At 39.6% G+C, this 16,308-nt stretch overlaps 1 protein-coding gene across 1 annotated transcript in view; it reads left to right on the forward strand.

The window, feature by feature from the left end:
• Positions 1-16,308, forward strand: part of LOC122400373 (dystrophin-like) — a 702,582-nt gene that overhangs the window by 540,171 nt on the left and 146,103 nt on the right. The window contains exon 47 of the mRNA XM_043401810.1: positions 13,819-13,991. Coding sequence (XP_043257745.1) covers positions 13,819-13,991 — 173 coding nt within the window. The remainder of the gene's footprint in view (positions 1-13,818; positions 13,992-16,308) is intronic.

Consider the following 16,308-nt stretch of genomic DNA (forward strand, 5'->3'; position numbering starts at 1 on the left):
AATGGTTTTATATTCCTAAATAACAATCGATCAAACCTCTAAGTAAAACATTTTATTATTATTATTAGCAGGAGTCCCTATGCTACTAACTTAAAAAGCTAAATGAAATCGCGCAATTGGGGTCCTTTTTCAGTCCCATGACCGATCTATCGTAGCAATCTCGCGGTCCGTCGGTCTTAACCCGTAGTTCCTGTTGGAAAATTTTTTCCACGAACCGGAAAGTTCCTCCAGGAACGAGTGCGCTCTTCCCCAATTCGTTTCCGGCGCCGGGGAAAGTTCAGCCGCGTGTTTTCGACAGAAGACAAACGGCGACGGTTCTTCCGGGCCGGCACCGCGTCAACGTGCATTTCTAACGGCGCCGTGACATTTAGATGATATTAAAATGAAATTTTTCCCCGACGCTGTCCACCGGGCAGGGGGCGTTTCAGTTTTTGACGCGCAGCCCGACTGGCAGGTTTGCTCGCTGGCCCGAAAGGGGTCGACGCGCTGGGGGGAAAAAAGTGTCGAACCGTGGACGCCGTTAATGGGTTCCGTCGACGTTGAACCCCACGGTACTCTCGTCCCCGACGTCCGAGAGAAATGAACGACGCCGCGTCTGACAGTCGTAGGGACGCGACGCGTCCGCTGCCGATCACCAGTTTCGATATCGACCGTAATAACGCCGCTCGAGATTGAAAACTGAAATATTAATCGCTCCTCTGTTTGTTGCAACAATTTCGAAGGATCGTTGCGTTCGATAACCTAAGCCACCATACTGAAATTGATAGCTATCGGTTCCAGTTATGGGGTGGAATTATTGATTCCATAGGGATTTGAGTCACTCTTAGAAACGGGTATCGGTACTACTGAAAATTGAGAAATCTCTCAAGCGCCAATTTTAGAGACCTTCTATTTCTATCGTTCAACATTCAACCCTAACAATCACATAGAATAGTAAATGAAGCGATAGTAAATAATAGTAAATCCCAGAAAATTTAAATCTAGAACAGTGATGATTCTTAAAATGAACCTCAGTGATTCGTATGTTAAAAATTGGGAAATCTATTTTTCAAACGCCAATTTTAGGGATCTTCTATCTCTATCGTTCATCATTCAACCCTAACAACCACATAGAATAGTAAATAATAGTAAATCCCAGAAAATTTAAGTCCAGTACAGTGATGATTCTTAAAATAAACCTTAGCGATTCGTAAGTTGAACATATTTATCCTATCTGAGGGATCCCCCTCTGCAACAAGTGAAACGTGAGACATTTGAAACACGATATCGCTGTGTAGAAATACTTGGTGTCAAATTTCACCTCCACTGTACGAAAAATGAACGTGTAACCGTTCAACTGGAGCAATGTTCATTTTGAGAATCAGTACTGTACTAGAAATGATCGGTTCTATGCAAATTTCATGATATACATAAACTCGGAAACACGAGAAATTTGATTAAACGTAGAGGAAGAATCTTACTTATTAAGAGCTGAAGTAAAATCTGAAGCAGTGGATCGTTGAATAAAACATTCCACGACTATCGAATGAATGTTTTCGGCATGTTCGATGTCGAGAACACATATTTCTTCCTGGAACTTTCTATCCATTTCTCTGCTTAAACTGCTCGAGCAATATATGTACTTGTATTGTTTCCCGTGACGTAACAGACCGTCGTTTGTTATATTTTTTTATCATTCTTCTTCTTATAAGAGCGAAGAAAAGTAATTCGTTCTGCAACGGACGAGGAATTTATCAAAGATCGAGAGCAACGTCATTTTTCAACGACCTTAGATTTCTCTGATACTCGTTCGATTAATTGATTTTGTCTGAAAAATGCATGTTCCTCGAGCAATTCTTCATTCCTCGGAAGGAAGACTTTATGTCGAATTTGTAACGAATAGAAAACGAACGACGAGATTTCCTCCGAACTCGTTCGAAAGTACGACGTTCGCTTTGCATTTCACCTCGGAAATTGTTATCAATCCGGCAAGAACATCGTGGCCCCCGTGCTTGTGGAAATTTTCTCAAATTCCTGGGAACTTTCGCGAAATATTCAATTCCGAGGCGAAACGACGCGCTAACCTCGAATCCACTTATCGTTTTACGTTTTTCAATAACAGTGGTATTACAAGAAAATAAATTCGACGCAAGTGGGAGCATTTTTTAAAGATACTCGAAAGCCAAAATGTTCTCGAACGATATATAAAATGTCGTTTAATTCCTTAACGGGTGGAAAAATATTCTAAAATTAAAAATTGTCGAAATTTCCTGTCGAGGCTAAAACGCAGACGATGTCGTCCCATCTGACGGTGAAATCTTGGGAAATCGAAATACTCGAGCGTTCCAAGAGAATCTTCGACAGCCGTTTCGCAAAGGAGAATCCGCGTTGGCGTTTTCGCGGCATAATCGTCCTCCACAGTTTCGCGAATCCAATATCGAGAAATTACTTATACCGTCGAGGATCGGGGAGAGGAAAAATCGGGGGCGAACGGCATATAAAACGGAGCCCCCTCCACCTCCCCACGAGACGTTCGGGGCTAAATTATTTGCGGTTCATCGGGACGCCGTGACAGGACAAGGCGGTGTTTTACAAATCCGCCTCGTTACTTACCACAAGCTGTTCGTCTATGCATTATTCATCCCCGTGGCTTCTTTCCGCGCCTCGTACATTTTATTTCGATCGAGCTGCCACTCGCCCCCTCGTTTCAATCGGGTCCGGCCCGGATGGCTCGGTTTCTAATCCGACGGAATGCGCCGCTATTCTATCGCCGGACCACATTTTATCCTCCCTGTCGGAAGGAGGTGGATACGCGTCATTGATTTCGTAACAAGATAGAGGGTGTCCACTATTCCAGCCGTCGTTTGTTCAACCCCTTTGAGGATAAGGGTATAATTTCTCTTCGAGGAATTGGATCTTCGGTAACAATGGGGCAGACATTGTCCCGCTGATGTCCTCGATAGCACTCGTACCCGACTAATCGCTTTTCGGTAAGTGGGCTTGGAGTATTATAATTGTATTACTCTCGATGGCAACTTGAAAATTGTGCTGTGGATATTTTTTGAAACGCGAAAATTCTTACGATATAGATTACGTACTGAATTGTATTTAATTTTCACGATATTTAGGAATATTGTTTCTGTGAGAAAGTAGTGTTCAGAAGGATTTGTATGACTGAGAATTTTAGGGGGAAGATCGTGACGTTTGTTCCTTATTTATTTGTGTGTAACTGGTATAATTTTCAGTACAGTAAAAAATCTTAGAAATACTGAATTTAGTATGGAACAATTTTTGTTTGACTCCTTCGAGGGGTGAATTTGGGATTTTATAGAAATGTTTGTAACAAATTATATATTTTACTGAACTTTGTTTGTTCAATGATTGTGGATAATTTTTAGAGTAACTGCGAATTTAATGTAGAGGCTATTTTGTTTTATTTTCATTAATCTGCATGGTTATTATTATCAACATTTCTGTAACAAAATACCGTATATTCGCCCTAATGAACCAGTTTATTCAACTCCTTTGAGGATAAGGGGTTAGTTTCTCGTCGAGGGTTTGAATTTCCCGTAACAATGGAATTCACACGATTCACCAGTATATTCAATTTACTTGATGCTTGTAATTACGTTGTATTTTCAACATGTGTTCTCAGTTAGCAGCATTAAATTTCAAGGTATTTCGCTCAAATGTGTCCCTTTAGGTTTAGTAAATCTTCGTCATGAAGTACAATTGGTGATCAAATTGTTAGTGACACTTCCCAGATGTTCATTGTGAATAATTTGAATTTTACATATTAAAATAATGAACACATAAAGTATTATAGATTTGTATAAAATAAATATTGTTGTGTAATACATATAGAAGAAAACAGATAGCAAATAGGGTCAGTTGCTCTAATATGATGGAATACTTTTTTTTATACACATGTTTCACTTACTTGCAGAATTTTTATAAAAACTTAAATATTATGAATTTATAGGATACGTTATGCTCTTTTGACTGGTAACAGTCAAAGTTAAAATATAATAACGGTTTAGGCAATGTTTACTTTTTTACTGAGGTCCTCAACTTCCATATTAGGCTCATAGTGCTTGTAATATTAGACCAACCGGCCCTGTTTTTAAAAATTGTTTAATTTTAACCCAATGCATCTTTAATACCTAACAATTGGACCACCCACTGCAAATAATCGTTCAGCCTCTTCCAAGATAAGAGGGCCATTTTTCCTCGTGGAATTTGATTTCCCCCAACAATAGAGCTCCCATAATTCCGCCATGTAATCGATAAAACTATAAAGTAATTTTACGTTTACATAATATCCAATAACAGTACACCACGCCCAGTTCTCTAATCAGAATTTAATTACCAACGTAAAGTTTCAAAGACTTTCGAAACGAGATTATCTCTCGAGCAGCGAAAATTAGTTAAAGAAAAAAAAGAAACAAAAACTCGGGAAAACTGTAATCCGAACGAACTACTCATGTAATCTGCTTACTAATTGCCGCGAAAGCGACACGCAGATTCTATCAAAGTGCAAGAAGCGTCGACGTACGCCGCGTCGGAATAAGAAAATTTCATCAAAGAGTAATGTCCCGTGTAAATTTGCTAAACGCAACCCTCAAATTCGTTAAATGTGCAAATTTGCGTTGCTCTGCCCGGCGTTATCTCGAGTCCGTTTTCTTGCGACGGCAGTTCACCCCGCAAGTACACCCCCGACTATCGTCAACCGTTCACGCAAAACACACCGGGGTTCCCAAGCAAAGAGTAAAAACGGTGTCTCCGTGTTCCCAGGGAGACGCAACTCGGTGCTCGAAACGGTCGCCTAATTTCCCTCGGACCAATCCTGCGGCGCGCAAATATTTCAAGCAACCCCTCTGTCGCTGTCGGTGGCGAACGAAAATTACCCTGGCCGTTCGACGGTGGCTCGAGACGACGTTTCATTTCGTGGCGCTAATTAGAGGCGCGCGCGTTTAAAATGCTCTTTGCCGGTTAATCGCGGCACGTGCCCGAGCATTTTTCCGCTCGACGGTCCGTGGCAAATCCGAAATCCGGCCACGTGTCGCGCGTCACCGACCAAAACCCCTGACGCGATCCCTTAACTCTCGTGTGTACAGCATTCGTTAATGGGTGATCGATAATCAACGCGAGTGCACGGGAATCTGCGTGTGCAACTGCGGCCGGACCGATCACGCCGAAAAAACACGGTTAATCGCGAGTGCAAACGGGGGCACCACGAGGGACGACAATGTGGCCAGGCGCCGCGACGTCCGACGGCAGGGGCGCGTGCAACGACGACGGAAGTGCGCGCGAGTGTCCGGCGAACGTCGAAGCGTCGATGGTGAACAGGTAAATCGGGAGGAACTAGAACCGCGACTCGAAACGCAGGTGGTTCCCTGGGGTGATGAGGGAGCTCCCGGGTACGTAATTACGGTGGATTATCGTGAAAGTGTACGCAAGGGGGGCACCTGGCCCGGGGGGCGTGCCACCCTACAGGGGAATCCCTCTCGGGGGGTACGTGCCCGATGGAGACCGGACGACGCACGGTACATCTACATTTCCTACATGCTGCTGGCGGAACTTCACCTCTTCGAACAGGTAATCACAGTAGGCGTAACGTTGGGGGAAGGTGAACGGGTGAAAATAACGAAGCAAAGGTAATTGTTTACGATCTACAGCGATGATTCGTAAAATGAACCCTTGGTGTGCTGAATGATTCGTAAGTTGAACGTTTCTGTTCCTCTCTATTGGGAGGATATCTCTTGGAGACAGCGAAACGTGAGATATTTAAAAAACGATATGTGCTGGGGTGTTCATCTTAAGAATCATTGGTGTATTACAGTTCGAGGGTTATGATAAAATGAGTTTCTAATGGAATGTCTATTAAAATTTTTGCAAGAGATTGGTGACAATCATTATTACTTAAAAATTTAAGTCTAGTACGGTAATGTTTCTTACAATGACCTCAGACGTGTTGGGTGATTCATAAGTTGAAACGTTTCCGTTTCTCTCAATTGGGAGGATATCTCTTGGAGACAGCGAAACGTGAGATATTTAAAAAAACGATATGAGCTGGGGTGTTCATCTTAAGAATCATTGGTGTATTACAGTTCAAGAGCTATAATAAAATGAGTTTCTAATGGAATGTCTATTAAAATTTTTGCAAGAGATTGGTGACAATCATTATTAATTATAAATTAAGTCTACTACGGCAATGATTCGTAAAATGAACCCTTGGCGTGCTGAATGATTCGTAAGTTGAACGTTTCTGTTCCACTCTATTGGGAGGATATCTCTTGGAGACAGTGAAACGTGAAACGACATTTAAAAATTGATATGAGCTGGGGTGTTCATCTTAAGAATCATTGGTATATTGCAGTTCAAGGGTTATAATAAAGTTTCTAATAAAACATCTATTCAAATTTTTACAAGAGATTAGTGACGATCATTATTATTTAAAAATTTGAGTCTACTACGGCAATGATTCTTAAAATGTATCTCAGACGTGTTGAATGATTCGTAAATTGAACATTTTTATTCCTCTCAATTGGGAGTATATCTCTTGGAGACAGTGAAACGTGAGACGACATTTAAAAAACGATATGAGCTGGGGTGTTCATCTTAAGAATCATTCGTATATTACAGTTCAAGGGTTATAATAAAGTTTCTAATGAAACGCCTATTACAATTTTTACAAGAGATTAGTGACGATCATTATTACTTAAAAATTTGAGTCTACTACGGCAATGATTCTTAAAATGACCTCAGACATGTTGAATGATTCGTAAGTTGAACGTTTTTATTCCTCTTAATCGGGGGATATCTTTTGGAGATACTGAAACGCGATCCAACATTTATAAAATGATATCGCTTTGTATAATGCTAGCCTCAAAGCGTTGTTCATTCTAAGAATCATTACTGTATTAAACGTACATCGAGGTTTTTAAAGCCCAGGGTTGGGAACAACTAGAGAAGTACACTTGATAAGAAAAGTGAGGGTGGGATTTGGAGCTTTATTTTTAAGAATAAAAAACTATCGATAGACTTCTCTATTATTTTCAATTCACTTTTTAACGATTTTGTATAATTTAGCCATTTTAAAGAAGAATTCATCGCTTATAGTTTCCTAACATGAATATCGAAGGAAATATTTATCTACAAATTCTTTTTCGTAAGTTGATTAAGTTATAAATACACTGATTTTTATTTTGAAACATGAACTTTTCACGTCTTCCTGTCAAATTATCGACACACTGAAATACGATAAAATTAAGGTTTCACATATAATTAAATTAATTTAAAAAACGCTTGCAAATCAATAATATCTTTCTGAGTGAATATTAATGTAACATTTAATATATTCCCCTAGCGTTCTCCTTAATCCATGCTGAAATTCCATCGTTAAATATGTACATATAATAGTGAAATAAAACGTGTATAAAATAAGGAATTCAGAATTTATAATTATCGACAAATTAATATTAAATTAAATTAAATACTGCTTTATTATTTACCTTTCCATATTGGAAAAGGCAAGTTTAATTTCGTTTCCAGAATGTATTACAGACTATTAAAAACCGAACAATGAATTTACATATTCGTAGAGAATTGTTTACGCCAACTGGACAAATTTAGCCACGTAATTGAAGGATCTAGTATTTTATTTCGCCATACGTCCACGCAGACGAATACCTTCGCGTCGATACGTACCTTCGGACGAGTAATTGCCGAGGCAATTAAGGGAGAAACATTTCCCCGATGCGTCTCGTTTACAAGCGCGGGGAAAAAACCTGTTCAGCGGATTTTTAAAAACCCGCATATTCAGTTATTTACGCGAAACATCCTGTCAGTAATTAAACGAAATAACTACGAATCGTTGAAAAATTGGAACACGAAATTCAAACAGATAAACGAGCAACTCTGGCGGCGAGTTACGATTCGACACTGATATCAGCCATTTATTATAAATTCTTATCTTTTATTTTAAGTTACATAGAGTTTTACTCTACTCAAAAATATTAAAAACTCTAAATGGCTGTATGCCTTCGATGATCGTTGATTGGTAATTTTATCAGGCATTTGATATGCAATATGCAATACGTAGAGAAATATATGTTTTTAATGACAAATAGATTGTCATCGCTGCTGCCTTTAGAACAGGAAAAGAAATGTACAACTCGTTATGTTGTTTTGATTACTTCGAATAACTAGGTGTTGTGCAAAAGAGTAGGTAAAAAATTTACACCTTCGTTAACGTGAAATGGTTTTCGTACTATATATGCAAAAATAGTAACGAATATTAAATATATATGTTAATGAAATGAAAGTTGCATAAAGAATGAAATGAAAAGACTTCCTATTCGACGTTGCACCGACAATGAAGTCGGGCGTGCAAATGTTCAACGATTGCATTGCAGATACGCACATTTATTTTCAGATTTCAAATTACGTACAACGAATTAATGTAATATACTTTAATCTAGACATTTTGGATAAATAAAGTATGTGTATGTTAAAATGAAACAAAATTTTTTAAATTTGTTGCGCACAATTTTCACAGTAGTATAGTCAATGAAATCATTTGTCATAAATTTACTAAAATAACGAAACTAAAATCATTAAATTTACATACGTTCACACCTGCCTAATGTCGTTTGCGTTTAGCTTGTCGCTTAATAAGCAACAATATTCTAACATTACACATTAGATAAAAGACTATCGTTTTGAAATGTAAAAATCTGCACAAATGCCACTCTTCGAATCTAACAAAATTTCCGTGTTTCAGTCCCCGTATCAGGAAAACTAAAGCCAATATTTTAACTTCCATTTTCATAATTAGAACCATAGGGACTTAAATTGACTAATTACACGAAGAACGCATATTTGTAATCGACCAGTGTGTAATTGCTCGCAGAAACTCTCAGTTTGTTTTCGACGGATTAGTTTGATAACGAACGTCTTAGATATTCATAGATCTTGGTTGGTCTCTCCAGACGCTTTTCAAAATGGAATCTCGAAAGCGCCAAAAATAGTCGAACATTACTTCTAGGGATTCGCGCGAATAACGTACTCGGGACGTGACAAACTGTTAAGGAGCCCGTCGTTTCGAGTGAATCCCTTTCGGCTCGTATCTTCCATAGATCACGTAAATTCGCTGGCTTTGTCCCATCGGGAACGAGTCTGAGGGAAGCGCAGCGGAGCGGAATCGTCGTGAAATCTCAGTATACCGACGGGTAATCGGCAATTCCTCATTAGAAATCCTCGACGGTATGCACGTCACCGGCTGCGCGGCCGCGTAAGTGTCAGACATTGATTAAGCTCGGCACACCGCCGATTAAATACGTCACGTGGAACAGCGAACCGTTCGAAAGACGAAGCCCCTTGAATTATGCCTACCATTCCATCGCAAGATCGTTCCTTCGTGTACCCTAAAATTTCCGCGTTACGTGTGAAATCGATCAGTCTACCGAACTTGAGTCGGAAGAAACCCTTCGCGATCGCCTGAGCAACATTCTTCATTTTTATATTCGATTTCTGGGCTTGGAAAATTAAAATGTAAATTAGTAGTGTTCCGTATTCCCTACAAACTGTTTGTCTTTCTACTGAAGTTTGTTTCATCACTAGAGGTCCTTAAAATTATATTATTTATTTTGCATACTGCGTATGTCATATATGTTCATTGCATTACTTTTCATAAAATTAATGCTTATGTGGGCTTCCAAACATCCATTTCAGTCTACCTATTCGACGTTTGTATACGACAGTCATTCGTTTTTTACTCTATGCTGTTAAGTGATTTTCGTATGCTGGTTGAGGGAGTTCTCGTGCTTTTCTTATTTCTTGCATACAAATTCAATACAAAAACCCAAGTTTTACTAGGCTAAGATCTCTTATTTTTTGAAAGAAGAAGAAGAATCTGTTACGACGCAGGATGATGATCTATCAGTTGCTCAACAAATTAATGTGCGAAGTGTTGCTGTGTTTTAGGATGTGATTTGAAGGATGATGATTTGTTGACACAGTTTCAAAGTTCTTTAACACTATTTAAACTTCAAAGAAAATAATAAACTAATTGCACAAAGGTTGGATTCGCTGATGGTTTTTACTCTATGCTGTTAAGTAATTTTCGTGTGCTGGTTGAGTGAGTTCTGTTTGATGAATGGTGAAATGTATGAATTCTGGTTGGTCGATTGTGTTACGAGGGTGGATCTGAGATGGTGATGAGGTGGGGCTGGGTTGTTTAAACATTTCAGGAAATGTTGATCAATCAAAATCACAGGTAATGATTAGTGTTTTATGGAGACGCTGCGACTCTTCTATGGCTACCTGTGTTGGGTCTCAACAACGAGTAAAAATTAATTGCGATTACAGAAGATTACGTTACGAAATCTTGAAAAATAAATTGATTATAATTTTTGTATAAATAAATAAATGAGGCTATTATAAAGGTATCGTGCAAAACGAGGTTGAAAACAATACTTTTGCCTATTCTGTCTTTGCCAATCTCGCGGATACGGCCCTGTTTACGGGAACGAAATTTTATCAAGCGTGGATTGAAATATTCGAATCGGATGCGTCGTTAGCGAGATTTGCAACCGCATCGACGGACAATGGGTACGTCGCGCGTTGGCCGCTAAGAGTTCTAATTAACCAACAATGTCGGCCATCCGTCGCGTTTCGGTGCAGCACAGCTCGTTAGGTGCACGCGATGATAAATGAAACGCGACGGTATCATTCGCGGAGCAGCTCACAACCGCGTTTTCCTTTGCCAATTACGTATACCGTGTGTTCGTAATATTATCGGGAACCATACCGTCGGGCAATAAAGCAGTCTCCACCGAGAGACGTAATATTACGTCCTTAGCGCGACGAGGCAAAGCAAGGCGACGAGACACGTAATATTCCTCTTGCCGCGGGGCGAAGCTGAACTTCGATTCGAGCGTAAGGATCCCCGCGGCTTTAATTGCATCGGAACGCGCCACAAACACCCATGGAATTGATTTAATTACCGTTGTTTGCGCGATCCCGACCAACGGATAATTGAAAACCTCACGTTTTGACGGCGTTCGCGTTTTTCCTGTCTGCAACGGATTTCGGATTTCTTGTTGTTCGTGAACTATTTTCTCAAACGTTCGATCCAGTGTGGAAAAGTTCTGTGAATTTTGCTTCATATTATCGATATTAACACTAAACCTACAGTGACCATCCTATATCGTATCGTAGAATAAAACTAATGTTTTTAATGAAAAAAAATCCTATTATTGGATTTTTTCCTAAGATTTATTGTCACACCACAGGTTTGTTGCAAAAATTAAACGAGTGTTTGCAATAACAAGAACTTGTAATTTTATTTTAACAACACAAACACTTTTAAGTTTTAGAACGGTCTCTTTATTATGCCTGTACCACGACCGGTCAAATGACGACTTTTCTTATAGCAAATGAATTTTCTCAATATTCGCTTCTAGTCTTATTGTATGTATTCTGAAGATTCTCTCTTTTCGTCTTTTTTGATTTCAAACAATTATAAACCACATAATTTAAAATTCGTCTTAATAATTATTCTCGGTAACTTAAAATTCATGAATTCTATTTTGTACTTCCTTTGACATTTCAGCTTGAGAATTAATTATATCAGTTCCAAAGTGAAAAGTCATGCAACCCCATATGCGGAGAAACTCGTATTTGAAATTATTTTTGCTAAAATTAAATAAATTACAGTCTCGAAACAATTTTTTCTAGGGTATTTTAATATATATTCAGCGCGACGCGAGGGAGACCTGGAACGAAATGATCTCGCGATTCCGAGGGCGATGGAAATCTATCGACGTAGGAAAAAAACATATAAAAATAAAAAAGACCTGTAAAGTACTACGCCGTTGGAGCCACACCGTCGATAACTCGCATTTGCGTAATTGCGCCACGAGCGACCGCGATAAGAAGAACGGGAGCATCGACGAACGACGAAAAACGCTTTACGTTTTACACTTTTTCCGGGCCATCTAGCCGTCGAATTTTCTCTAAACGCTTCCTTCCCTTCGTCGTTCCTGTTCCAGCCACTGGGTCACTTCGTAGGTACTCATTAACCCCGGAAAATCTAATCTGCATCGAAAGTGCGCTTTTAAGACGACGAGTCGCTGCCGCGGTCCTCTTTGGGAACCGATCGGTATCGCGCGATCGGATGCCCGATTGGCAGACGAGAGATTATTTTTCCCGGGAATTTTTTCCCCCTGGCAAAATTAAAAGACGCCGATAAAAGGAAGCGGAATGGAATTTCGAGATCGCAATACAGTTTTTAAAGTCATTCTATTAACCGTTCCAGCGTTTTTCGATCGGTAAATTGAATCGTTTCTCGTTAATAAAGATATCGTGCCTCTCGTCGAGAAGGTATCACTTACTTTTAATTAAATTAGTTTATCAACTGACATCTATTCGGGTAACTTTCCATTCAATATTCGCTCGATTCATAATCAAACTGTATAATAGTGTAAACAGTTGGTTTTTCATTCGTTTCATAAAAGTTTATGAATTCTTATATACCCAAGTTGTACACACATACTTCTGTTTTTAAATACAATATTATATAAATTTGTACAGATATTTTAGTAAAATTTGAAATCAGATTTGTTTAAAACAGACACAACTTGACTAATCCCTAAAATGATCTTAGAATTCTGTATTTTGTTACACATTTTTCAACCCAAGCACTTCACCATGAAATAAATCATATTTAAAACGAACGAAACTCAGATTCTCTGTATACTGTCACGATTTCTTGAGACTTCTCCGTAGTCTTCAGTCGCGGTGCAATCAAAAAGGGTACGTCAACTCGTTCGACGATAAATCTGACGTCGATCATCAAACTTCATCGTCCACGACACAGATATCCGCCGTTCCAATTAAACGTCACCGATTCGCACTTTCGACGAGCACTCCGACGAAAAGCATTTTGATGGATGCACCGGCGCTTTCGAAGCAAGTTTCTTGCATCGTTGCGCGCCGCAATATTTTCCCTCTATTTTCGCTTGTTTTTTTTCCTCCCCATCAAACGTACAGGATGTACCATAAAATACAGACGCTACTTGGGAGATTTCCACCGCGTTTTGTGAAACTCAAAAAAATAGAAAAACGTGAAATACGAGCACCTCCAACCTTCCTGCGCAGTGGTCGAATTTTTCTGGTTAATGAAAATGTGCGAAGGATCAATTTTGCGACGAATATTTCTTAATTCACTTGCGCCCGGCCTCGATTTATTTTCATTGACGGTCGACGGCGCACCCGGGGACGCCAAATTCGCCGCGGCGCTGTACATGGAAACCAGGCATAAATCACTTTTGGCCCGAGCGTTCGCTGCAATTCACGTCGTCGCGATGACGAAACACCGTGAATGTTCTCTCGCCTGCGCTAGAATACTTTCTGCGTATTTCTACGGAGAAATTTCCCGGAAAAACGTTGCACAAATTCTTGAAATTCTCGATGGAAAATATTCTGAGAAGGGAGAGGATATTCTATCGATGTCGTCGCGTTCCGGTGATCTAGGAACCTTTTTAAATACCTTATCCATTTTCAAAACAATAATATGCGAAACTAGATATAATTTAAAGAAAGAATTTATTATCTATTCTTACGGAATAAGGCTTAAAAAAATGTATAATATAAATGTCAATGAAAATTGCGTGGTTGCTCTGGTTACTCTAATTTTCGAATACTTTTTTTTCTGGAAACTAATATTCTAAATAAATGTTTTCTGATTTCTGAAAAACGCAAAATGGATCGTCGTAAAGCGGAGGACGATATTTGCTTTCTCATTCACCAGAACGACTTCGTTTTCTGTTGCAGGACCTCCAATCGGAGATAGAAACACACCGAGACGTGTACGCGTCCCTAAATGGCACGGGACGAAAATTGTTGAGCTCTTTGGCCAGCCAAGATGACGCCGTTATGCTGCAACGTCGGCTGGACGAGATGAACCAAAGATGGCATCACTTGAAAGCGAAGAGTATGGCTATACGGTGAGTGACGACCACCTTTCTTTGCGGTTCTCCCTTCTTCGCTCGCGTCGGTTCTTTTTCTCCTTTTCTTTTAACCAATTAGCGTTCGTGGTGAGAACGATGACAAGTGGAACACCGAAGTTTTCAGCTCCCGTGAACGGTAACAGGTGTGCCGTTCCGAGACAGACGTTCTATTTTGCGTGCGCGAGAGAACGTGGTCAGCGAAAAGTGGCTCAGAATTCAGGACCCAAGAGAATAGGAGTGGTCGAATGAATTACGTGGGATAAGTCGGGGTTGGGTTTCGAGCGAACCTTGAATAGAGGACGTGGAAAGGGTTTTACAATCAAAGGAAAATGGAAAAATTAAATAACAAAGTGAAGTTGATTTTAAAATGTTGCCTTCACAGAATACTCAAGACACTAACTTGAAAATAAACGAAAGGTTTAAAATGATACTTGATCGGTTACTAAATTTTTGGAGGAATGTATTGGTAGCAAGAAATATTTGATCCATATCTTTTAACATTGACTCATCCAAGACAAGAACGAGAAGAAACACGAAGTGACTGCTGAATCACTCTAGAGTTAGAGTAGTATTTCTCAACAACTGTTGATGTTGAAAAATGACTACTCTGGAGACTAGAGTTGACAAGAATAAAAAGAAAATACAAGGAAACTACTGAAGCAACTCAGTATTTTTCAACACGAATAATTGTTGAAAAACAGTGCTCCAGACTCCAGAGTTGCTTCATCAGTCTCCCTGTAATTTCTTTTCGTTCGATAGATTTTCCCAGTGATAGAAATTGCCAACCGGAATGCACTTCGTACGCAAGAGCGATTTTGAGATAAAAACTCGGCGCGGTAACATTTTTTTTTTTCACTCGGCGGCCGTTTATTTCTGAAAACCTGATTTCGGATTCCATTTCACGTGTCCGGATCGATTTATTAATCCGTTGCATATTTGAAAAACACATTAAGCTTGTGTCAGTCGGGTTCGCGCCGAAGGATGGTCGATTTACGAAAATCGTGGAAAAATGTCACAGCGTTACGAGCTTTCGCACGGGGGAGTAGTAACTTTTAACGCGGGAGGAATTCCAAATGACACTTGTATGCAGCGTTTTACTCGCGGCGGAAAAAAAATAAAGATAACGCTAACTGCTTCTCCAATAGCAATAAAATCCTCGCTCATATTAATATTCTTTGAAATACAGAGTGCCTTTTATAAAATTATTTTTCTATATCAGTTATTTATTCATTTAATTTCTAATTGTTAGGTAAATTCACGTACACCGTGGCTTTACAAATACAAAGAGCCGAAAACGCGTAATGAACGAGGATGCACATTGTGAAATAAGATACCACGGATTGAATGTATTTTTTAAGCACGCTTTAAAACTGCAAACTAGGGAAGATAGGATGAAAAGAGTCTCGAAAGAGGATTCGCGAGTCTGCGGGAACAACGAACCGAGAATTATTCTCGTAACAACATTGGCAGACCAATGGCTTTTGTCACGCGAACAATTCCAAAGATTTGCAAGCTGGGCGGTGGGGCTGTGGGTGTGCACACGCAGTAGGTTAACTATGAACCCAGAAATTCTCAGCGCGCCATTCTCCTTTGATAGCGTAGCAGTTATGCGCCGCGGTAATACCCTTCGTAAGCAGAAATTGTTACTGCGAAAATAGGGAGTTCTGAAAGAGAAACGCGAAACCTTTGACTGGCGGTGGGTGGGCTCTATATCTTTCTATCGGTGGTTCGTGATAAAACCTCGTGGGATTTCTCATGAAACTTTGACTCGGAATTGATGAAGCAGCTTTGGCTGCTGCGCATTGGGAATCCCCACTGTGATCGCATGCAGCTGGGTTGCCGGATTATCGGTGCACATGTTTGATCCTGATATTTCAAAATTCTATCAACATTATCGGGTCGATGGTTACTTTTAGTTCTGTCTTTTAATGGATTAACGTTTGCGCTCGAATAGTTATTTAAATATTCACTAATATTGATGACGTCTAGTTTAGTTTCAACACCTTCCTGCTACTCAAGACCTGAGTTGATATTAAAGACTCGGTTAGAGTCATCTAATTCAACGCTGGTGACTCTAAACTCTTGTAACTCGATACTGGTAACTCTCAACACTTGTAATTCGACACCGATGTGTCGTCTTTAATATGATTCAAGACAGGAAACTCTTGGAATTATTTGCGTAATCTAATACCACCAACTTTCAACTCTTGTAATCCAATTCTGGCGACTCTAAGCTCTTATACCACGTCACCAACGTCTTTCAAAACGCTCGATCCAGCATCGACAGCGAATAATTGATCATTGTAATTAGTAC

This window comes from Colletes gigas, unplaced genomic scaffold (assembly GCF_013123115.1).
Source record: "Colletes gigas isolate AHSC1104 unplaced genomic scaffold, ASM1312311v1 Colletes_gigas_Sc00017, whole genome shotgun sequence".
Taxonomy (NCBI): Eukaryota; Metazoa; Arthropoda; class Insecta; order Hymenoptera; family Colletidae; genus Colletes; species Colletes gigas.